Source organism: Hydra viridissima, unplaced genomic scaffold (genome assembly GCF_058129835.1).
Source record: "Hydra viridissima isolate aposymbiotic clone 2 unplaced genomic scaffold, HvirCarnegie_v1 scaffold_11, whole genome shotgun sequence".
Lineage (NCBI taxonomy): Eukaryota > Metazoa > Cnidaria > Hydrozoa > Anthoathecata > Hydridae > Hydra > Hydra viridissima.
In genome coordinates, this window is record NW_028324310.1 from 8,348,448 (window position 1) to 8,373,778 (window position 25,331).

The 25,331-nt window shown below is 29.4% G+C and overlaps 3 protein-coding genes, 1 long non-coding RNA gene and 1 pseudogene across 11 annotated transcripts in view; 2 read left to right on the top strand and 3 right to left on the bottom strand.

Moving 5' to 3' along the window:
• Positions 1-61: 61 nt before the first annotated feature.
• On the top strand, positions 62-2,111 carry LOC145191672 (uncharacterized). The gene is made up of 2 exons (XM_080068821.2): positions 62-338; positions 704-2,111. The coding sequence occupies exons 1-2, from the start codon at positions 201-203 to the stop codon at positions 1,994-1,996; spliced, it is 1,431 nt and encodes a 476-aa protein (XP_079924947.2). The 5' UTR covers positions 62-200; the 3' UTR covers positions 1,997-2,111.
• A 755-nt stretch (positions 2,112-2,866) lies between these two features.
• LOC149882021 (uncharacterized) lies at positions 2,867-4,545 on the bottom strand (annotated as a pseudogene).
• A 1,174-nt stretch (positions 4,546-5,719) lies between these two features.
• Positions 5,720-17,468, bottom strand: LOC145190879 (vesicular glutamate transporter 3-like). The gene is made up of 10 exons (XM_090067243.1): positions 16,509-17,468; positions 16,376-16,412; positions 15,913-16,112; positions 15,410-15,497; positions 13,711-13,797; positions 13,267-13,400; positions 10,608-10,757; positions 7,413-7,545; positions 6,968-7,206; positions 5,720-6,337 (listed from the first exon to the last, which is right to left on the bottom strand). Exons 1-10 carry the CDS (start codon positions 16,725-16,727, stop codon positions 6,149-6,151), a joined length of 1,476 nt encoding a protein of 491 aa, XP_089923369.1. The 5' UTR covers positions 16,728-17,468; the 3' UTR covers positions 5,720-6,148.
• Positions 17,469-21,027: 3,559 nt separating this feature from the next.
• The window catches only part of LOC145191341 (hemicentin-1-like), a 54,800-nt gene continuing 50,496 nt past the window's right edge, over positions 21,028-25,331 (top strand). For 7 of the 8 annotated variants that reach the window (XR_016444930.1, XR_016444931.1, XR_016444932.1 and 4 more), the window contains exons 1-2: positions 21,028-21,189; positions 22,829-22,894. Coding sequence is in view for 5 of the 8 variants with exons in the window: in XM_090066593.1 (XP_089922719.1) it covers positions 21,177-21,189; positions 22,829-22,894 (79 nt within the window). In the remaining 3 variants the exon portion in view is untranslated. The remainder of the gene's footprint in view (positions 21,190-22,828; positions 22,895-25,331) is intronic. The other variant, XM_090066594.1, reaches the window with a different exon arrangement.
• On the bottom strand, positions 21,172-21,681 carry LOC149882022 (uncharacterized). The gene is made up of 3 exons (XR_016444934.1): positions 21,614-21,681; positions 21,447-21,529; positions 21,172-21,296 (listed from the first exon to the last, which is right to left on the bottom strand). It is a non-coding gene; the product is annotated as an uncharacterized LOC149882022 (long non-coding RNA).

Consider the following 25,331-nt stretch of genomic DNA (forward strand, 5'->3'; position numbering starts at 1 on the left):
AAAAATGGATAAATTATTAAATTTGTGGACATCGGGTGTAGTGTAAAATTTCACGAAATAAATCTAGTTCAGTTTTATTATTATAAAAACGGTACATTGTGTATTTTCGTAAACAACCAGCTGCTATGAAATTAATTTTACATGAGAGAACAATATGAAATTTGTAATCTGAATAAAAGCAATAGAATTAATATTTTATAATGAAAAATTCTTTTGATAAATGGAAACTAGGAGTTTTGAAAGTGCAAAAGAAAGAGTCTTCTCCTTTACTATCTACTATTGTAAATGGTGGAGAGACAACAGCAATTGGTGTCTTAGACGAAACAAAAGATATGGAGGTTAGTTGCTATAAATTATTCATTTTACAATTATTAACTTTTTGTAATTAATTAAACTTCGTGTTAAAAGTTAATAGAGGATCAGCTCTTTTTGTAACCATCATCTTACTTAAAATTTTATCAATAGTAATTAAACTATTACGATAGTTTAATTTAAAAAAGTAATGTATTCTTATGCATACATTAACATTCCCACCAAACCATTTTATGCTCAAAATAAGATTTATTTGTATTTAATGTTATTCCATATTAAAACAGTCTTAGTTTTTATTTACATCATCTTAAATGATACTAAAAATTCCCACAAAAATGGTTTACAAAACAAGTCTTATCAAACTTTTTATATAATGAATTTTTATTTTTAGCTTGCTAGTTATTTAAGCAGTTTAAAGAAGAAAACAGGATTGAAAAACTTGTGGAGTGGTCAAAAGTTTCAAGATATTGTAGATGGTGATCGCACTCCAGATATTTCAACTGAGTCGGATTCAGAATTAAATTTGAAAATGAACAAAAATTTTCATGATTTAGGAAGACTTCATTTGGATAGTGATGAGGATGAGATGCGAATTAACTACATTCGTGAGTTAAAAGAACAAGATGAAAATAACAATATTGTGTCTTCTTCTGAAAGCTCTTATAACCTTATGGGGAATATTCATTATGCACACCTTGAATTGGATGATGTGCAGTTAAGTAATGAAAACAAATCACAGCACACAAATGATTTTCTCCCTATTATTCATGGTGTAGCAGAGGAAAGACCTAGCGAGTTTGAAAAAAGCAGTTATTTAATAGACAGTGTATCTGAAATATCTGAAGTTATATCTAGTTCAAAAGAAAAATCAAAAAAATACAAGAAAGTGGTTCATGTATCGTCTACAGAGAATTTATCCGAAATAAGTGCTGCTCAAAGTCTGGATAAAGATTGCTCATCCTCTAATTTAAATTCATCTTGTAGAAAATCTTTTAGTCATAGTTCTAAAAAAAAGTATAAAAAAAAAGATTTTTCAGAATCTACTCACTCTGAACTAACCTATTCTGAAAAAAAAAAGTTATCATCTAATAGTAAAAAATCACTGTCAAAAAGCTCCTGTGTAAAAAAGTCAAAATCTGCTCTTTCACAGATAGATAAATCAAAATCACAACATTCAAACACACAAGACTCAAATGTTACTTTTTATTCATCAGAATCATCTTTTTCCAAATCAAAGTTTTCTTCTAAAAATACTAAAAATCTTGTGCATAATGAAAGACTTACAGAAAAAGAAAAAAAGACCAAAAATGCAAAAACTCAGACTGATTACAAGTCTGATGATAAAACTAAAGATGTCTTGGATTATCTGTATAGTTGGCAACTGCCAAAGCCTTCCAATATTACTGCCCAAGTTATAGATGCAGATACTATTGACCTTTACACAAATTTGAATCCTGCCATGCTAGCTGCAAATGACATGCTCAAATATCACTTGCATTTAGCTCGTAAACACTTAGAAGATAGTCGGCGTTTGTATGAGTCATATGCAAATGAAAGTATTAACACTAATTACATTTACACATCTGTAGAGGACACAATGAGTTTTATAGAAAAACACAGACCAAATGTCATTTCATATAAAGAAGCTCTGAGACAAGTTAAAAAATCATCTGCTCTCAAGTAGTATTGAGTGTGAAAATTATACTTATGTTATTAATTTTTGTAGCTTTATCATAGAAAATTTACATATTTTTTTATATCATAGTGACCTTATTTCAAGCAAGAAATTCTGCTTCCAATTAATATTTTTATTTTGTTTCTTTTAGCTTTTTCAATCAATGTCATCATTTATTTCAAAGGCATAAGGCATTATTGCAAGAATTCAAAATTCTTGTGCTTGCAAATTGCTATTTGACAAGAAAAAATTGCTATTTGACAAGAAAAAATTGCTATTTGACAAGAAAAAATTGCTATTTGACAAGAAAAAATTGCAATAACAAGAACTTTGAATTCTTGCAATAATGCTCTCTTTTATGTCGTTAATTATGATGAATATAATTTTATGTTAAAAGTAAAATAAGTGAATAGTTTTTCTTTGTTATTATTATTATTTGTTTATAATGAGTAAATTCAGTATATAATAAGTTTTTTTTTTTTTTTTTTTTGTCTTTTTAGTTAAAAAATCGTGTTTAAGATTACATAAGCAAACTCACTCATTTGATCCTCCATTTTTATAAGGATTAACTACTATCTATACACTATGTATATTAGGGTAGGTCGATTTTACCCCGGCCCATTGCGTAATGTTGCAGTAGTTGGAGGTAGTTGAAATGAGATACCTCAAAAAATTTCAGCGATTTTCGATGAAAAATGGTTTGCGGATTTAATTTTAAAGATCATTGCGATTTTACAAAAAACGCCATAAAAAGCGATAAGCGGAAATTAAAGTTTTCATTTGTGAGAATATGTTAAAAAGTTTTCTAAACACCTTTTTTATAATTTATGGTTCTAAATTTTTAAAAAGTTCTTTATCTAATTTAGTAACTTTTTAAATTTATTCAAAAATATCATCATATGAATGGGAATAATATCCTTATGACATATATGCTTGACGCATCTTTCTGCTAAGCAATTTTGTCAAGATGCAGCTGTTCCGATTCTCAAACCCGTAAACGTAATGGGATGCTTCCGATACTAGTTTAACAGTTTGCTCTACACTCAGGGAGTGAGATGGGAAGTCCGGAATATCTGGCTTAACAGAATTGCCTATGAAGCATTAAATTTCTTGAATTATAAAATTTTGCGTAGTAGGAGGTTCTGTAAGCAGTGAGGTCTATCAACTCATACCAGTGATTGGCATTAAAATTTATTACAGGAATTTTTTTAATTCATTTTGAAAACTGGTCAAGTTCATTCTATAAATATAAAATTGTGATCAAAACTGCGTTATGATTGTGCTTAAAAGGATAATAAGTTTGTTTTTTTTTAGTTACAAAGTCAATTAAATAATTTAAAAAGATACCTTTGTCTAAGAGTTAGTATTGATTTGAAACCATGATTTCGGATCTTGTTGTCATCATCTTTAATCATGGCATAGAGAACGTTTTTAGGTCTTAGGCAGAATGCGTTATTTTTAATGTTCTGCTTCACAATATGTACCACATTATTAAATGGGAGAATATTTAGTCAAACGATAGCGGAAAAAAGAAGACGAGGAGAGTCGTGCAGCTTGGATGATGTCCTTATTTCTAACCATGCTGGAGCATAAACTTGAACAATAAAGTAGACTAGTTTTTTTAAAGACTGGTTTGGTTGATTGTCTCTTGTATATAAACAGAGAATGCGAATAGCTAGAGTTAACCACCTTGCATGGTTAAGTGGAACAATATTATAAGCAGCCCATTTATCAGCAACTTTTCCTGATCCTACTCCTTTGCAATACTCAAATAAAAGTCTTTGATCACTACTAAGGTCTTTCAGTAATTCTTTTGGAATATACCCATCAACTATAGAATTTGTGACAGGTTCAAACAAAATTTGATTTGAATGCTGAATATTTTCAGCATATCTTTTGCCAAGAAGGCCACTAAAGCTTCCTGGTCCAGTTGTTAAACCATCTAGTTTTTTAAAAAGAGCTCTTAAAGGAAGTTCGTTTTGATGTAGCGCGCACCCAATGAGGTGCAGTTTTAATTTTAACAGTTCTTCAAGTTTTACCACTAAACCACTTATTGGGCCAGTATTGGTAGCAGTATTATCAAGAAGAACTGCCTGAATACTTTCAATACTGTTAAATTCTTGTATAACACTGAACGTCTCTTTTGCAAGTACTAAACCAGTTGCGCCAATAATAGAAATTGTTCTATTAGTCAAAAAAGTTCCAGTAGATTTTCCATCTTTATAAATAAATGTGAGGTGATGTTCAGGTTCAATAGATTTTTTGAGGAATTCCCCTTCAGGTGAGTTTATTATGCAAGAAGTTCGAGTGGTCTGATCAAGTTTGCTATCCACACCAAGGCAAAGTAACTGTTTTTTTTTTACTAGATCTTTACCTTCACTAACTATCTTTACTTGTGCTTTAGCCCTATCTAGTTTGCACTTTTCAATCAAGATGTGATTGATATCAACATCTTTTCTCAAAATATGTTTAATGTCATGTTGTAAAGCATTTGCAAGAGCTGTACCTAAGTTTGAAGAACACTCATTTCTGACTAATTCCATAGCAAACCTGGGAAGTTTAATTAAGTTGTAGTCTTCAAGAAATTTCTTTATTGGTTGCCATTCAGCTTCTTCCTAAAAGAAATTGCAGCATACAAAATTTGCGTGTACTTCAAATAAATCAATAAAGTTACAATAAGTTTACCTCAGTTTCAGTTGAACAGCTAGCTTCTTCAGATGACATTGTTTGTTGTATGAGAGATTCTGCTTTATCAACTACCCTTTGAGATTGCTGTTGTCGCTCATTATCAATCCTCTTGTTTCTTTTGAAAGCTACTTTATTAACTGAAGAAAATTGATAAGCTCCTTTTGGACCAATTTTCTGCCTCTGATCTCGAAGATAAACTCTATCTTCAAGAGGTACTTTCGCGTTTGAGGGCAAATATAATATGTTCTTCTGAGCAATTTGTTTATTGCATGATACTTTTCTATCACTGTAAGGTAGCATATCCAATGAGCAAGAACAAGAAGAAATATCGAAAAGCTTATCCAATTTTGCATCAAGATTTCGTTTGGTACTTGCTCTACCATGCTTTCAATTAATGCTTTTCACTAGAATGAGAAGATCCTTTACCTTTCTAGCAATAGATTTGTCAGTTATTAGAGGTAGATTTGGATTCACTGCAGCCCAAATTGATTTTAAATTATTTTTAATTTTCTCAGTAACTTCTATGATATCTGCAGTTGGCTTTACATGAATAAGATAGTAGTAATATTGAATAACCTGTCTGCAAGTACTTGGCTCCGTCATTAATAATTCACATGGACCATACTTCTTTCCACTTGTTTTTCGTGTAATAGGTGTAACTATAATTTTTGGCATTTTTATATTGTTGATATTTGTAATTCTTGTTCAAGTTTTTGTTTACTATTTTACATTTATCTGAATTTTTGCCAAAAAAATAAAAAATGATATCTGGCCTCGATATCATTTTTTATTTTTTTGGCAAAAATTCATATAAACGCAATTTTAAAACTGGCTCGTTTTCCGGGCTAGCTCGGCAAACGGGCTAGCCCTTGTCCATATAAACAGGCCCTTAATCTTCATGCTGATTGGAGTTAGTTTTTCATCCTTTCGATTGAGAAAAACTGTAAGTTATAAGGCGATTAAAGATTGGAGGTTTCTCAAATCCCGCGCTTCGCTTTTCCCTCAAAGCCAATATGTTTTTAAAAACAAAGATAAGCTTGAATATACATCAAGAGATATTTAAATAACTAAGATACAATTAAATAATTAACTTTAATCCATAAATATTTCCCGCAAAATAAATTATTTTTAAATTTAAAATATGAGTTAAAGCAAATAAAAAAACGATGAGCTTTTAAAGCGTAAATGGTGGTGATAATTTAAAAATTGCCATTGGTATTCAACTAATCCCAAATTTTAGTTTTTGAAAATATAATTCTCTAACTATATATATACAAGCTAAATGTAAAAATAATTTAATTTTCTTCTAAGAATTGATTGTTATCAACGTCATGCATTCAGATTTACGCATTTACCACATTTGATTTTCTGCATTCAGAAAACATTTATGTACTCGTGCAAGAAAAATAAAAATTAGTGATTTTAAGTAGAAACCCCAAAGACATACGGAAAAGAAATATAAGTGTTTGTGGATCATCTTCTTTGTTTGATTTCATCAGCAGGTGAAAGAAGCGTTTCAAGTTCAGCGTCTCCCTCCTCGTAACTAACATTTTCATCGTTCCAGGCTTGTTTCTCGCCAGAGACAAATATTGCATAAAAGATCAATCCAAGAGCGTAAACTCCAGCAGATATGAAAAATACAACGCGCCATTCCTCTTGTGTCTAAAACGTAAATTGATGTTCTTAATCGAAGTAGAGAACTTTATTTTTCAAGCTTTCAGAGCGTCATAAGAAGCCTTAAAACTCACTTAAGTGGCTTTTTTTAGAGCAAGTTTTACATTTACGTTAAAAAACATTGCTGTTTACTAAATTATCATCTCTGGATTTTTAATATGATTAATGCCAAATAGAAAATTAGAAAGTAGAAAGTATTTTATTTGACATGTATATTAGAAGAACACTTATTTTCACACTTTAATTCGACGTTATAAGATTCAACCAGTAAAATTTAGGAATTCTCCTATGGACCAATCAAACCATTTAATGGACTCATGGTCATGTAAGATTTGTAGAATATTTTGCATTATGAAAGTTTTCTTCTAGAATACAAAAAGTTCCACAAAACGGACATTCATTAAGCAGAAAATTTTTTTATTAGCGAAAACTTTCCTAATTGGAGATTGGTCTTAACACTATCCCGTTCTCTACATACTTTCCACATTTTTTTGTTTGTTTGAACTGCAGTGTTACGTCTCATTTTTATAGACCACAAAATCAATATTGTTTGTGTAACTGATCTTTGATTACAAGTCTAACGTATTAAAAAAGGAAAATATTTAACCGAGAACTCACTTCGTTAGTTGTAATATATCCCACCAAGATTGGCGTAAACATTCCTGGAAGAGTAGCAATACAGTTACTGATACCAAATAAAATGCTGGCATAGCGTGGTGCAATGTCTAAATGGTTGACTGGAAAACCAGTCCATGTGAGACCTCCCAAACCAACTGCTAATGTTAAACCAATTATTGCCAACTGCTTGTCTGTTGTGTAACCAACAATAATAAGAAAACTGGCTTGGGAAAAGAAACCTAAAAAAAAATTTTATGATGAATGTGAGAATTTTATAAATGCATTCACAATATAAAGGTTAAGAAAGTTTATATTGTGAATGATTAACAATAATACAGATTTTTAAATAATTATATAAAGTATTTACACTCAAAGGGCGAGTACATCCATAAAAATGCTTCTTTTTTAAAAGCATGCAAAAAAATCTGACAAGTTTTATAAATACCTATGCTATTAAATATTCTTCTAACGGCAGTTGTTCCTAATATATTACGCCTGCGCAAAAAATCACCAAACCGACCACCACATTGCACAACAATGACCATTGCAAAATACGGCAATGCTGAAATTACACCAGCCTATATCAAGTAAAGGTAATTTGGGTGTTCACTTTACATCTAAGAAAATATTTAAAACTGCATTACCAAAACAAATAATTTTTCAATAAAGGTACAACCAAAATTGTCACTATACATTGAATGGATATAAAAATATAATGTAATGAAATTATGTTAAGAAATAAAGGAATTTCTTCTTGTGAAATATTATACCGTTAAAAATATGTAAATTTTTTTACCCAGCTCCACAAGAAAATGGAGCTCTAATAATTATGAAAAATATTAGATATTTTAGTAACAATATGGTAATACATTATCAAATTTAGAAAAAAATCCTTCAAGTGCAGATTTTCACACTTTTTATTTTGGCACCAGTTTAAAAGTGCAAAAATATGAGCATTATATGGTTATAAGTTAACTTTTCAAGGACATAAAGAAACTGAATTCAAAGTAACATCCAAATATTTAATAACAATTACCCAAAATATTTCAGTAAAAATTTATCAATTTTCATTATATGGAATGTATAAAATGTAAGTTAATACTGTGTTTCAGAAATTGAATCCCACAAAACAAACTAATCGTGAGGAAATGATCAAAAAAAGCAACACCAACCCAAAGTGTGGATGTAATTCCTTAAGGAAGTAAATTTTTTAAGATATGAAAGTAAAGCAGAATATGGAAAAGTAGATTGCAAAGATTGCAAAGCTTTATCTGTACCAAAAAAAGTTCTTTAAATGATGGAAAAACTGGTGATGATATTCTTGAAGTTAAAAAAACTGGTGATAATATTCTTGAAGTTAAAAAAACTGGTGATGATATTCTTGAAGTTAAAAAAAGAAGTCAAGGAGTAAAAATGAAAATAACAAATGAAGAAGGGAGCGAGGAAATAAAATTTATCATAAACACTGATGTTTTTAAAGCTTTATTATTTTAATAATGTTGTGTTGTATGATTAATCTAAGAGAATTGGTTCATAATATCAAAGAAACCTATAGTAACCGCATTCCTTGTTTGTATCAGATTTAAAATTAACAACTATACTAAATGGAGAACAGAAAGCATTTATATCATACCCTAGCCTATATTGCTTTGTCCTAAGTACCTTTGTAGTACCTTGGAGGTAGAAGGATTGAAGATGAAATATATGACAGTTTTAAAGTAAAGATTAGAAAACTAATCATAATCATAATTGTCAAAAATTGAGAACCTATGGAGATCTCAGGTCTAATTTTCAAAAGTATACAGAGTTTAAAAATAACAAAAAAAACTTGCTAATATGTGCAACAGCACTGTAATTCTACTCTTTTTTAATGAACCACAAGAAATGACTGCTTTTGAAAAATGTTTCCAGTCAGAGTTACAGCTGTATTTGTTAATCATTTGTGTTGATATGGCCTTGTTGTAGATGTTCATAGAGATAGAATATTGCAGTAGTCTTTACATTTAATTGTCATTCCTCAAAATTATCATGATAATATACTTGAAAGGAATTAGTGCAGAAAATGCTGAAAAGCCCTGAAGCAATGTTTACCATGAAGGATGCTCCATTTCTTTTTCAAATGCCATATTGAATTGCTTGTAATGCTATGAACAATGTTGTTCAAAAAGCTTTTTGTAATTAAGTGAAAGGAAACTCAGAAGAGAGCTTGAATGAATTAGTTGTATGCATGCAAACTATTGAGCTATCTGAAACCATGAAATTCTAGTGTGTTCTTTACCACATAAATTTTTGGCTTATTTGTCTTAAAGGAGGTGGATTGGAACTATGGTCAGAGGAGGCTGGTAAAAGCATACATCCACTATGTAAATAGATCTGGGAATTATGCAAAATTACCATCTCAGACAACAACTATGGTAGATATTTGAAAAAAGCTGTTGTTAAATTTTTGTTAAATCAAAAATCTTTTTACAGTCTAACCTTTTTAACTGGTTCTAGTAACAATATACAATAAGTTAAAATGCAACACTTTACAATGATTCAATAACAATTCTTTAGTTCTTATTACATTATGTACCATATAAAAAGTTTGTATAAAAAGTTTGCCAGACATTTAATCTTTAAATCAACAGATTTTTAAACCTCATCATTGACAAATGGAGACAGCACTTTGAGCAAGTCGTATCTTAAAATGGAACTATTTTAGTTTATATGATAAATTCTTGTAAAAATGATGCCAGCATTGTGTCAAATTCATAGTTTAAATTTCAAATATATTGAGTTTATTGTGTTTATATGATAACATCTTTCAGCCTATTCCACTATATAATTGATTTTTATGTCTGTTAATCAAATTTAAAAGTAAAAAAAGAAAGAAAAGTAAAAAAAAACAGAAAAAGTAAAAAACAGAAAGAAAAGTAAAAAAAAAACAGAAAAAGTAAAAAACAGAAAGAAAAGTAAAAAAACAGAAAGGTAACAAATTGATGTAATTTTAAACATTTATCCAAAAATATTTTTAATTTGAAACCTTGAAACTTTTACATTTGTTATTTAAATTGTTTCAATCTATACACTTTATTTAAGATGAGTTTTCATTAGAAAAATAAGAGAAAAAGTGTACGAAATGGTTTCTTAAAAGTGTAATATCTGACAAGGAGTTTTTATGATTTTTTTATTTTGGTTGTATTTTTTGTTAGCAACTTAGTTTGGAAGAATCTTTAATTAGTCACAAAAACCTACACATTCACCCATCACAAAACCTACTTTGAAAAGTCTCTCTGCTTTAAATTTGCTTTTCACAAAAGTTAAGATTTTCAAAATGCACAAAAAATTTCAATTTCAAGAAAAAAAAACTAACTGTAGATTAAGAATTTTAAAAATTTCTCTCTTGAAAGAAAAACTGTTCTGTTTTTGTTTTGTTTTTAACTAGAAAACTTTAAATTTTGAGAGCAGTTAAAAAATAGTTAACTTTAGAAATTATTTATAAAATCAAAGAGATTGTAAAATTTATGATCACTAAACCAATTTAAGATAATGATTTTATAAAATATTTTTTTGTATTTTTGTATGAAAAATATATGAACATTTTTTGGATAGGTTTATGTAAATGGAATGAAAGATAAAGTTCATTTAAAAGTCATACTTCCTGAAGTGAAAATTTCATAATCTTCTTTAAATAAGTAGGTAGTTGAGTCAAAAGAGTATACCAGCCCCAGTTTTCTGTAAAATGTGCTACTATGATGGCCCAAACTGGTAGTGAAGTAAAGATCATTTTCCATGGTGTCTTCACCATCTATTTACATAAATAAAAATATCAATGAAAAATACAATTTACCAGCAACTTTTTTCAGGCCACAAAACAAATGTGTAGAGAGATGACTGCTTCCTTTATGTTACTTTATGAATTAGATTTATAAAAAAATGACACAGTATTGTAATGAATTTGGAGGGATAAGGCTACAATAAGAAATAAAGATTACAAGAATTTAAAAAACTTTTTTTCCACAGGGAGTAAGATGTATGTATGTATCTATGTATGTATCTATGTATGTATGTATCTAAGTATGTATGTATCTATGTATGTGTGTGTATGTATCTATAATAAATAAATGTTGATAAATTAACAAATAGATACAGTTACGGAAAAAAGTATCCGGACTAATTATTTTTAGGTATAATTCTATATTAAATGAAGGAAAGCTCATACTGTTATATATATTATTGTAGCTCTCTACAAGCTCTATCTAAATGTACCATCAAACATTTACTACACTAAGTAGATGTCTCTTTTGGTAAGAAAAACTAAAATGAATGTGGAATTAAGTATCCGGACAGTTACTTTCTGCTAATTTTTGGTCAAGATTTTCAATAAAGTTAATGGCATAATATAAGTAAAAATGATAAAAACCATAATTTCTATTTCTATAACATTTAGAACCCAATTACAACCGTTACCATGGTGAAAAGTAAAGAATTGAAGGAAGTTGCTAGGAAAGAGATTGAAGTGCTCTCAAAAGAAGGCAAAACAGTTCGAGATATAGCTCAACAGCTTTGTATGCCCAAATCAACTGTTCAAGATACTCTGGGGAGAATTAAAAAGCATGGAGTACTCAAAAGTTTCCCAAGATCTGGACGAAAACGAAAAACAACTCCAAAGATTAATCGAAAAATCCACACTTTGGTTGAGAATTCCGTGAGACCAAATGCAACAGATATTGCGAATCAACTCAGAGAACTCGAGTTAGTCAATATAAGTCCTCGAACTGTTAGAAATAGGCTGCATGAGTATGATTTACATGGTAGAGCACTTGCCAAAAAACCACTACTTACCAAATGACATATTGCAAAGAGGTTTGCGTTTGCAAAGAAGTATCAAAACTGGACCGTTGATGATTGGAAGAAGGTATTATGGTCAGACGAAACAAAATTATGCCTTAATGGTTCAGATGGTAGACGTTGGACATGGAGAAGACCAGGTGAGTTAATGCAACAAAAGCATGTTAAACAGACAATAAAGCATGACAAGTATGTCATGGCCTGGGGATGCTTCAGTTGGAATGGTGTTGGGCGTATTCATGTTATAGAGGATACATTGAATTCCCCTAAGTATGTTAGAATACTTTCAAATCATATGCTACCATCTGCTCGAGAGTTATTCGATGGAGAATTCTTATTCCAGCAAGATGGTGACTCAAAACATCAGGCAAAAAATACCGAAGCCTGGCTCCAAAGCAAAAATATCGAGATGTTAGATTGGCCAGCACAAAGTCCAGACTTGAATCCTATAGAAAACCTATGGAAAGTAGTCAAGGAAGAAATTTGTAAGCTCGTATTGACGAAAAAAGACGATATCGAGGAAGCACTCAGAAAATGCTGGAATTCTATAGATATCACGAGGTGTAAGAGTCTGGTTGAGTCAATGCCTAAGAGAATTGACGAAGTATTAACTAATAAAGGAGGATGGACTAAATATTAAAGAAATAAATTACAAAAAAAAATATATATATATTTTTGTCCGGATACTTTTTTCCACAGTCATTTTAGTTTTTCTTACCAAAAGAGACGTCTACTTAATATAGTAAATGTTTGATGGTACATTTAGATAGAGCTTGTAGAGAGCTACAAAAATATATATAACAGTATGAGGTTTCCTTCATTTAATATAGAATTATACCTAAAAATAGTTTTTCCAGATACTTTTTTCCATAACTGTAAAACAAAAACTTAAAAAGCTTTGAAAAATAGAATCTGGACTAGGAGGGCAAAACTTACTTCTTCTTTTAAAAAAATTTTAACACTTTGTCTAACCTGCAGACTTTGAACACATGTATGCAGGTATTTTATCTATAGTTTTGAAAATTTCATAAGCAAAATTCAGGGATGTGATAAAACTAGATAGGTATGTCCACAGTATAGAAAAAAATTCTTATAAAAGTTTGAAATGCATAATTTACAGAATGAAAACAAATCTGTTTTGGGTGTTAACACAAAACTTTTTTTAAAATGTTATTATTAAAAACTTTTAGAACTATGATAAAGAACCCCTCAAAGTGGTGATTATCACTAAAATCAATCAGGGTTAATGCATATTTAGGAAAGTCAAACAGTGGCAGGCAAATTTCACTACTTAATTTTTGACAATTCACAAAAAAAAAAAATTTTGTGGGCAAGATCTGCCCACCCTAACTGAAGCCTGGATTATATAAGACAATTAGTAAAAACATTGTGAAGGGCATAAAATAAATCTTGTTTAGTATTATGGTAACTTGATTATTTAGAAAAAGTGAAGTCTCTTGAGGTACCTTTTTTGAAGTTTTATCTGCCTTTAAGCTGCTTAATATATATTCTAACTCTTTTTCAGTAATCTTAGGGTGATCTTCTGGTGAATCTGTGACCAACAAAAACCAAAAAAAACTCCAAACAACTCCAAGAAGACCTAAATTTATAAAAGTTGTATAATCAAGAAAAATAAAAGAAAACCAACTGAATGATTTTTTTTTTTTTTTTCAAAAAGAAAAGTTTTTTCTAAATTAAGATCATTTTTCAAAGTAATTGAGATATTTGTATTTAGGATTCTATTCAGAAAGTTATTATGGATAAAAATCTTTGAAAGCCAACTTAGAGAAAAAAGAAATTGAAGACAATTTACAAACAAGGACTTTGAAAAAGAGAAAAACAATAACCTGTTAAAACATTTAACTATAAAAAGAAAAACTTCATGAGACTAGTTAAAGATTCTTCCTCACCAAAAAAGTAAAAGACCCACGGCCATCCATATTTATGAGCAATTAGTCCTGACAAAGGCATTCCAATAACTGTTCCAGCAAAAGGTCCTTAAAAAATATTTAAGAAATTGTGTAAAAAAAATATTTTAATATTGATTACTCCCTATCAGTTTAATTCAAAAGTCTTTTTCCCATAATAATTACAATTTTATTTTAAAATTTTAAGCTTTTTTATCCATTTATATTCTTTACATTTTAATGAAGCAAAATTGTTCACAAAGTTTTTAAAAAATTCAGACTTTAAGTGTGCCATCTTCTAACCAAATCAATATTGTAATCATAAAACAATAATCAGAACTCTATGAAATTATATTTCATTAACAGTACTCATTTATAATAATACAGCAGACACAAATAACAGTAGAGTGAGTAAAATACATGCAATCATTAAACAGTTTACATACATGTTACTATAGTTTATTCAATACAAACTGTTGATTTCTTTGTGAATGTTTGAATGTTCCTGTCAGTTCTACTACACAACTTGCAAGATGTTATAGTTTTATTTTTACCTGTTGATAGCAAATAAGGCTTGTGAATATCTATAACTAAAATGACCCCTTAAGTTTGTTGGTTAAAGTACATCACACTTCAGGTAGAACCTTACAGCTCCAAAGAACAATTAGCATCTTTTTAGTTAAATACCAGAAAAGTTTCTTTAATAGTTTATTGTGATATTTGGAACTTTAGAATACACACAACATAGAGCAGAAAAACATCAGACTAACACAATGAGCATCTGTAGCATAACTGTCATACATTCTTTTAAATAATTTTTCTGAATTTCTTAACTTGTCTGACATGATGAAAACAAGCAACTCAAAGAGGTCAACCTAAGCACTCTGAAGTGTTTCTTCATAAATAATCATGAGGGGTTTCTGTCCTGGGACTAGCTAAAGTCTGACCATTGTGAAATTGTATCATGTTTCTATTCATCTTGGTTGATTTTTAATGACACCACCATGACATTTTAGCACTGAGGCAACTAAATGGACTGGCAGCAACCAACATTAATTACAAAATAGAGTATATTCTAAAATATTTTTAAACAATTTCTCAATTTACAAATGTTAAATGGAGAAAACTTTAGTGAAATTCATTTGTGTTATTTTTTTTGTCCACAGCTTTGTTTTTAACATTTAAGGGCCTTATAATTGGTTCTTTCCCCTGGAATTTTCTTCAGATTTTCTCAAAAAAATCCTGACTTTTGATAAAAACATACAACTAGTTTTTTATTTCAAAATATATGAAAAAAGGTGGTTGCCATGACTTAAGAAATTTACAATTTCTATGTTATTTGTCATTTTAAATTTCGATTATTTTAGTTTAACATAATTTCACATAGATTAAAAAGTTAACTGAAATTAGAGCTTTTATTGTTTGATACAATAAATAAGTACAAAAATTAATTAAGTAATGCTGGTCAAATCATTAACCTCTAGGTTAAACAGTACAAACTTTGTAATTTTAAAATTTTGATAAATAAATAAAATATAGTATTATGCTTACAAAATATCTACATTTGGTTATGTGTAAAACATTTTGTTTAAAAAGGGGGTAAATGTTCATATCAAGATATAGAGTATTAGTTTTTTGATTAAATCAGATGAGTAAGGCCTTGGATCACTTTTGAAAAATGTCACACACTAACTTTTTATACCTGAAAATGAGATTGTAGCCAATTTACTTCTTTCCAAAGGAGGAGCCCATTTACTCCACAAGGCATGTACACATGGAAAAGTAAATCCCTAATAAAAAAATGCAATTATAACAAAAACAAAAATATCAGAGTTCTATGATTGTGCTTACATTAAATATCTGAGAGTTCTATCATTTTTCTTATGTTAATTACCTGAGTGCTGAAAGCAAATAATATGATAGAGCTTATAGCAAATAATAAAGGTTTTTTTTTTTTTTTTCCTTTAATAACAGATATTGTTTAAATTTTCTATTGATTTTGAAAGCATTACTAGATTTTGATATTTGACTAATTTTAAGTTATCCAGAGATTTTTAAGTATGCTTCCCATAACAATCATAAATATCTATATTTAAAGTTAAGCAAATTCCTAATAGTACTTTTAGCTGGTGTAATGTATTGTGGTACAAGTATATATTTACCATATATTAATAAATCCATTAACTAGAAGCAGTTCAAACTTACTTCAAAAATACCTTCAAGTACTCGAACAACAATTAAAAGGGAAGGATGAAAACGAGCTGCTAATGGGCTAAGTAGAGTGAACAATGCAGTCATTAGAATTCCACCACCAAACAAATTCTTTCCTCCATATTTTGCAGCCAACCACCCACCAGGTATTTGAGTAAAAATATAACCATAGAAGAAAGAACTCAGTATAACACCTAGAAAGAAAAGCTTTGATTATGATTTACCTTAAGATTATAAGCATTGTCATTATTATGTTCTGTAAGTTCAGTATAAACTGAGGATCTTCAGTTTTGATTCTTATTACTTTGTGTCAGTTGTTTTATTGCTAATGAAAGATTAATAAGATTTTCAAAGGTGAACTTATCCCCTTATTTAATTTTTAAGTATAAATATGTGGCGGCCAAAAACTACTCTAATTACAATTTTATAATTATACAATACAAATTTGGTTATATACCTTGTAATCCTGAGTCCCATTCAAATTCTGCTGGAACCTAAATTTTATCAAAAAAGTACTGATAACAACTCTTTAAGAGATAATGTTTTTGTTTTTTACCAATAAAAACCTAGACGTCATGTGATGAACTTACGGTGTAAGATGTACCATTTGGGAACTGCTTTACAGAAGATGAAACCATAGCTACCAATGCAACACTAAGATTCACTCGCAAAGTGTACACATTCACAAAACCTGTAAAAGTAAGGAGTGCTAAGAGATATCGTTTAGGCATGCATTTACAGCAGCATGCCTCCATTTGTGGTACCCTTTCATTATCATCCTCATTTTTAAATAACTCATTAACTTCCATAGTATCACTCTTCAACTGGTATTGATTGCATTTTTTTAGATATAAACTATCTAGAAACTAAAATATTTTGTTACACAGTATTAACTGATAGTCTTTAAGTATAATAAACTATATATATAGTATCACCAGATCAGGAAAATTTTTAAGTATAATTCAACAAAATAATTTTTTATTACAAATACTTTCATAAAAGCAATAGTCATGAGGATAACTGTAGACTAAAAAAGGGATTTGTTTTTACATATACTTAGCTAATATTTTTTGTAAAAACATTTTTTACAATTTATTATTACTATTATTATGTTTCATATTTTTATTTTTTTTTTAATTGTATTCCTATGCTGTTTAGAGAAAAAGGGGTTATCTAAAAAAAGGACTTGTACTTTCTACTGGATTTTTTAATATCGGTTTAATAAAAAGTGAGCAGTCCATATGTATAAAAAATAACTTCAAAATTTGATCTCATGTGGTAGAAATTAGTGACTTTTACAATACGTATAGCTGCTTCGTTGTTCGCAGGTGTACAAAAAATTTTTTTTTTGTCTTCGAAAGTTTACACTTAAAACATTTCTTATTGGTTAAGCGTGATATGCAAACAAAATAACCACATGAGCTTATAGAGTTTTTTTCATGGTGTCATCATTAGAGTAAACTACAGGGGAAAAAGTTGGGTAAAAGAATATGCTTAGTTTGGTGGGATCAAGTTTTTGGGAGTTCCTGACCCCAGAATTCTTTTTATTTACGTCCGGCTTCCTATCTCCTTTTTTTAGACGGCACCGGTCATTTTAACGGATCAAGAATATCTTCTTAGGGGGTGATTTATTTCTAAAAGTTATACTTTATTAATTTTAGAGGTCATCGAAAATGGAGGGTCAGATTGAAATACTATCTTGACGAAATTCAAGCTCTTTTGTGGTTACTGAGCTTCGGAAGACCAGTGCAACCCGTAAAGAAATAGTTATAAAAACCATAAAAGTGTAATAAAAATACGCGTTTTTTAAAATGGCATCTAATATGGCATCAAACTAAATATAGTTTGTATTGAAAATGAAAAACTAATGCTTTAGTTATTTACTTGTTAAAACATTAAAATTCAACATTAAAATTCAAATTCAAATGTTTTTATTATGAATAGTTAAACGTTTGTTTACATGTAAAAGTGTGCCCTATTTAAAAATACATGAGACACTTCTACTTCGAGTTCAACTTAACTGATCACAATGGAGTCAGTCACTAATAAGATTTTTCTAAATAAAATAATCACAGTTTATTAGGTAATCGTAATTAAAATATCGCTAGTAATCATAGTTAAAGGAATTTTAAAAACCAAGTGTTTAAATTTGAATTAAAAAGTTGAGCTACCGATATTTCGCTAAAGCATCGGAGAAACATAAAGTATAAAAGTAGACGAAGAAAACATATTTGAAGACAAAACTGTTAAATATAAAGTTAACAAAGGAGATCTTTTAAGTTCGATAAGGAGATAAAAGAGATCTTTTAAGTTGTGAGTTTAAAAGTGCTCATAAAATGCAGCACCCAGCACCAATCTCCAGTTTAGTCATTCAAAAATGTTTTTCTAAGTTTTGATTATTGGATTGCTATTAAGATTGACTTTTTTTTTTATCAATGGTTATAGTGCTAAGCAAGGCCTACTTAAATATGCGGCTGAATGGATAGGCGGATTGAAAAAGTCTAATGAAGCATTAAAACTTTAGGAAGAGACCTGTTTAACAATATAATAATTCAAGTTCTGTAGTTCTAAGGTCTTTTTTTTAAAACAAGAACTAAGCATCTGGACTAAGTAAGACTGCAGCACCATAAATTTTAGTGCGAAAATGTAGTTTTTGTGCTAAGCACTAAAATAAACAAATGCTTAAATTTAGGTGTTTCAGCAATGATAGAACCTCACCTGCAGTGCTAATCCAAATTGTTGTTCGTAACGGACTTTAGACAATATTTCCTAATGTTTATATTCGTCAAGATTTTTCCCATTTTGCAATTTCTAAATCTGATAGAGAAAAATTTATAGTATAACCATGACACAGAACTCTCTACCCTTTCATTACAACGGTTAAATTTTTGAAGAATTTCTTTGAGTTTTCATAGTATAAATTCAGAAACAGATCATTTTGAAATGTTTGAGCATTCGTAAAAACATTAAAAATTTTTTTGATGTGTTTTCCTAGTGTTTTTGTATCTCACCAATCGACAGCTTGACAATCAGTAATCAGTCAAGGTGCCTCACCAGTTAACAGCTTGACACTAATTAATCAAACAACATATTTTACCAATAGACAGCGTAGAAACGAGTTCTAGTATTTTTTCGTTTTTTGTTGAATTTAAACTATAAATTATATCTATGAATCAAACTAACACGCTGATTTTTTTACAATGATTTTGAATCGAACACAATACAGCCCAATCATACTATTTCTTTTTCGAGGTTATCAAAATAAGGTTTTCTAATATGAAAATTTTAATGGTTATCTTAAATAAAACTTTTAAATGTAATGAAAATAAATCTTAATCAACTAAACTTTTGATGTAGCAAAAGTTTTTTATCATGATTTAATCTCAATTAATGATTTGACCTTTCCGTCCTCAAGCTTTTGCAAAACTATCTTGGTATTAGAGATTTCATTGTGTAATGAAAACCATCTTGGTTAGTATTAGAGATTTCATTGTGTAATGAAAACCATCTTGGTTAGTATTAGAGATTACATTGTGTAATGAAAACCATCTTGGTTAGTATTAGAGATTACATTGTGTAATGAAAACTATCTTGGTTAGTATTAGAGATTACATTGTGTAATGAAAACTATCTTGGTTAGTATTAGAGATTACATTGTGTAATGAAAACCATCTTGGTTAGTATTAGAGATTTCATTAACGAAAACGTATAAATTTGTTGAGCATTTATTGTAAGAAGAGAGGAAAAGTAAGACAATGATCACTGTGTTGTGCAATTAGTGAAGACGCTTTACTTTCTGGACATAGATTAGTTGTATGGATTAGTTTTCCGAGATAATAATCTCAAGAGGACATCAGTCTTTTTTAAACCATATTGAAGATTTTTGGAAGAAAAAGAGAAACGATGAGTCTTTAAATTACATGGTTTAGCAGTCCATAGTTTTCCAATCTGAACACTATCAGACTGTTGTGGAAAAGGCTGCTTGATTGGAAAATCTGAATTAAGTGCTCAAACTCATTTCTGGAAAAAACGTGAAACAAGATAGAGTCGGAGGCTTACAACAATCTGATCGCTATTATTTACTATAATTTACTATTTTTTTGATATTTTAACAACAAAAACAGAAGAAAAAAAACCAAAAAATGTTCACTTACATAAGGCATATATGTCCAAACTAAAAATTCGTTTTTAGTATTGAGTTTTTTTTTCTGATCAATTGAGATAAGCTAATCATTACAATTTTTTAAGTTTAAAGATCGAGCCTCCTCTACAATCTATGGATTTAATTAGATAGATTTAACATGTATTTTTAGGAAATTCGTGCTTTAAATTACATTCTTAACTTTTACTGGTCTAACGCTCGTGATGGAAAATCATTCAACATTTATTTAGACATCCGAAAATTAATTTCTAATTCAATCATAAGGAAATGTTTTAAATATCGAAAGAGGAAAAAAATCAATAAATCTTCAAAGTAGGTTCTCAAAACGAAATAAAATGTAAAATCGTCAGTTTTGTGTGTGCGGGCGAAAAAACAGGTTTCGGTACGACAATTTGCTCAATACGTTCCCGTTAACCAATGTTGAAACTTTTTAAAAGAAATAACTCAATTCGGAGTGTACGAGCCCGCAGTTCTTTTCGGCTTTGATTCAAGTTTAATTCATTTAAAGTCTACGTATTCTGCCTTGAATCTAGTGAAATATAATTAATAATGCAGCTTCTGCAGTTTAACGGAAGTCAAGTCATATACCTTTATATATTTATTGAGAGTATGTGGAAGTTAACGTTTTACATATACTTTTTGTAAAAAATATTTTATAAATAGTTTTTGTAATATTACATAACTATCAATTGTAAAGGTTAAACCATTGCTTTTTTTAAAGAATTATTAGGAAAAAATAAAAATTAAACAACAGCAAAAAAACTTTTAAAATAAATTTTTATACGAATTTATTAAAATAAGTTTTTATTTAAAGTAATTCACTACCAAACAATACGCAAGGAGTCTCCATAAAATAAATAAAAATATTAAATCTTAGAGTTATAAATTATGTAAAAGTTCACTTAATTTTTGCAATAAGAAAGGGGATGCACATGCTTATAACTTCCAGCTTTTTAAGTAACTTTTTAGTTAGAAAATCTCATTAACAGAGTTTTTTTGAAACTTAATGAACAGCACTTAACATAAACGTTTTCTTCAGATATTTTCACATAAATCTTCAATTAACATGTCAAAATCAATTTAATCTTCATTCGATATGTCTTTTAACGGTAAGAAACTTTTTTATGCAAATTCTTTGTTCTCTCAATTGTTCTAATTTTATAAAATGAAATATTTTCAACCTTCGTTATAAATCAACCTGCGATCACTGCTGCCACTTTAAAAGAATTAAAAAATAACAAAGTAACAATAATAACACATACTCACACACAAGTATACACTTTGTATTATTACACTCTGTAGCGGCCAAAAAAGTCCGCCCCTCTTTTTTTTAACAACTTTTTTGTTTTGTAACTTTAAAACTTACTATTCAAAATGAAAGCAATTTTTATTGTAGGTATTTGTTTATGCTACTTGTTAGTAGGTAGTTGTTTGTACTGGTTGTCTTTTCTATAATAAATTTGAAATACTTTAAATTTAAAGCAATAAAAGCAACACAATTTTTACCAAGTTTGTATATATGAACACAATTACCTGATAAACATACATTTTTGAAATGAGCAAATGTTTTATCTAAAAAAATACAGAAGCGCTAATCAATGACGTAGCACTTACTTTAAGATAATATTGCTCCTCTAAGAATTGTATAGATTTATCCGAAGCCTTAAGCTTAATTGATTATGAAATGCTTTTAACTAAATTAAAATACTACAGCATGGGTAATCGAGTGCATTTAGCACTTTATGTTAGTTGGTAAACAGAATACCAATCATTATGAGCAACGTAAATGCCGGCAATATTCTAAAGATAGAGTCACTTATTGGTCAATATCAAGGTCATTGTTACACTTAATTTATGTAAATAATCTATCTGTAGATATAGCGTATCTTTAAAAGCAAACGCTGTTTACCTACAAAGAATACCAGCTTTTATCGCAAGAATATTTAAAATCTTTCTTTATCTGTAAAAAAAGAGAACATTTTAAACAAGATATTTTTTTCATAAACTTTTTAGGGAAGAAACAAAAGGTTAACTTGAAAAAGTTGAAAACTTGTTATAAGTATTTTATAAATACACCAATGTATCATTTTAAATTGTTTGGTCAATTAAAAATTAAGGCTAGAGAAAACAGTTTTATGCGCTCGATATCCAGTTCTCAATTTTAATCAATTTTATCATTGTACAGAGTTTGGACTTTCTAAATACTCCATGTTTTAACTTTTTTAAATATTTGCAACCATAAAGTCATATCAAAAAGAATTTTTTTTACTTTACTTTCCAAAAACCGCAAGTTGTAAATAGATTCGATTGGTCATAAATGGAAAGATATTTTAGATGAAAGGAATTTTAATAATTAAGTACCAAAAATCCTTGTTCAAATCATTTTATTTCAATCATGGTTTCTCAGAAAAAAGATTCACAGCCTTAAAATTATTTTCAGTTCCAACATTTACCCAGTGGGCATGCATCGTCCGCACGACGTTTTAAGGACGTTTTATGGGCGTCTTACGGACGTCTTACGGACGTCTTACGGACGTCTTACGGACGTCTTACGGATGTTGTGCGGATGATGCGTGCCCACCGGGTAGCATTTTAAGCAATTTTTTTTTTTTTTAAAACCATTAGACCTTCATGTAGATTTTATAATTTCTTGATTTTAGTTTAAAATTAGACCAACAAAATTTTATTGTTCCACGTATAAATAATAAAATAGTTTTATTGAAAAATAAATAAAGTCTTTTACCACAGGTTCAAAAGAAACTGGTATTGTTTGGATCTTGCTCGTTTTAATTTTCCATATAATTCATGCTTCAGGTGAGTAATTTCTTAGAATTTCAGTTACTACTCTGTTACTAAACTATTGAAAAATTATAATTGGTTGTAAAATATAGCTGACATGTAACATGATGGTTCATTTACGTTTTACCGTTTCTCGTTTCACCGTTTCAGATATCACCGTTTCTCGTTTTGCCATTTCCCGTTTTGCCGTTTTCCGTTTTGCCTTTTAAAATTTTCACATATAACTAATCCACCCGATAAGTTAGCTAAATATATAATTTTGTAATGCGTTAGTTATATTTTAATTCTCAATACTATATTAGGAGTGTCATGTAGTTAAGCTTGCTAGACCGGTTAATTTTTGTGTTATACGACGAAAGGCAGTACTGCAAGGATTAAAAATCTTAAATGAAAACGCGAGAAACGGCAATACGAGGAACGATAATACGAGAAACAACAAAACGTCAAGTACCTGCAATAGTTACTTTAAACTCACAGTTAAATTCTTTTTACTATTTTAAATTCTCAAAATGAATAAAAAGAGTTCATTTAAGGCATTACAACAAATACATGATTAGTAATAATGACAATTTATATTCAGGTATAACAGCTTAAATATCGCTTCAAAAACTTAAATAACATTATGAAAACGCACCAAGTATATCTACTTAATAAATAATCATTTATCTCATAAAAACAATGTTTAGTTAACAAAATTGTAACCATTTCACCAGGTTTAAATTTAACCAGGGGAAGACCTCTGTGCAGAGTTGAGGTAGAAGTCCAAGGTTCAGTGGCTTAAGAACAGAAAGTGGTTGCTTAAGGGCGCGCAGAAAATCTTTATGACAATTTTTTTACAGCATGTGGCGCCATAATTTACTCATAATTTTAATGATTAGGTTGAGTGTAAGATATGTTAATTTCTAAAACTATTTTTTTTTGGTTCCTACAACCAATCTGTAACATGAGCTTTATCTTTTGCTCAAAATTAATTATTTAAAAATGCAAATGAAAAATCGTGAGCAAGTAGTGAAGGCACCTCACAAAGAAATGATCTCTAGCGGTATTGTGAAGATATTTAACATAACTAGAAAGACGGTCTACTACATTAAAAAATGTCACGTGAGACGTCAAAAGAGAGGCTAGAAGCAATGTCAAGGCCTTCATGACCAAGTTTAGGTCCGCAAGCACATGAAGGTGATGGCCAAAGAGTTGAATGTATCAGAGAAGACTGTATTGGAGCAAAATATCGATTTAGAAAAAAAAAATCCCCACTGTGTTTCTACTAACAGGCTTCAGTTGGAGATAAACATATAGGTTTATGTAAAAGCAGGGACTTGTATTGAACCACACCTAAACTTGAATGAACTCCAAAACACCATCAAGAAGCCTTGAAACAACCTCTCAGCTAACTACATCTAGCACACTTTCAAGAAGCTTAGACATTCCCCGGAGACTATAATTAATTTTTTTTGGAAGAACAATCTTGAACAATATACTTGGTATTATAATTGTTATTAAAATTTTTTTTAGATGAATAGAAGTTTATATTAAGGATCTGCGTCTCGTTATTTTTTTTAATCGAGACGAGACGAGACGATCCTAAAAGCTTTGTCCCGATTAGCGACAAATATCGAGACAATTTTCAATTTTCAGTCGAAATCCGGGACGATACCGAGACGAAACGAGATGTCCCGGACAAAAAAAAGAGCTTCACAATTTCCCGGAATTTACATCTTTTTAACGAGACATAACGAGACATAACGAGATATACTAGTTAATCTTTAATGTGAAATTTAAATAATGAATTTCTGACACAATTGCCATTATTTATTTCAGCTGCTATTATTGATATTGTTATACCATCTACATAAACACAGCTTTATAAAAGTTAATGGTATAAAAATGGTAATAAAATAGCAACTGAAATCAGGGGGAAAAAAATATTTTTGGGATAGTATTTAACTTTTTCCACTAAAATATCGTGTAAGAAGTGGATAAATATATGTCCAAGGGCTAAGTTTCTGATCATTTAATATTGTTTACCGCCGAGGTCAGTATTCACTTCTAATGCAAGAGTTTGTTTTACACTCATATTTAAGGGAAAGATTTTATCCAAAGTGTCTTCAACTTTTTTGATCTATAAAACGTTTGACTTTTTTTAAAAAGTGTACTTTTTGCAGAGACTAACAAGAGAGCATGATGTTCAATACCTAGTTCTTTTATTTTTTCTCTTTTCCTTTGCTCTCTAAGGACGACCCATTGTTTATGGGGTTTTCCAGAACCAAAATGGCTACTTTTATTGGTCATAAGATTTTCTTGAAGCCATTGGTCTTCTTTTTCTATAAAAGAATCATAATTTCTACCACATTGTTTTAGTTTTTTTCTTCACTTTTGAAATAAATCTATCTAAAGAAGCATTAACTTATGTTCTATTTGCTAATTTCTTCATTTTTATTTGACTTCGTTAAGT

Coding starts and splice junctions, on each gene's coding strand:
- LOC145190879 (XM_090067243.1), bottom strand. CDS start 16,727: ATGGAAGTTAATGAGTTATTTAAAAATGAGGATGATAATGAAAGGGTA. Junction 16,413..16,508: donor CAAATGGTACATCTTACACC/GTAAGTTCATCA, acceptor GATAAAATTTAG/GTTCCAGCAGAATTTGAATG. Junction 15,498..15,912: donor TACTTGAAGGTATTTTTGAA/GTAAGTTTGAAC, acceptor TTTTTTTATTAG/GGATTTACTTTTCCATGTGT.
- LOC145191672 (XM_080068821.2), top strand. CDS start 201: ATGAAAAATTCTTTTGATAAATGGAAACTAGGAGTTTTGAAAGTGCAA. Junction 339..703: donor ACGAAACAAAAGATATGGAG/GTTAGTTGCTAT, acceptor TTTTATTTTTAG/CTTGCTAGTTATTTAAGCAG.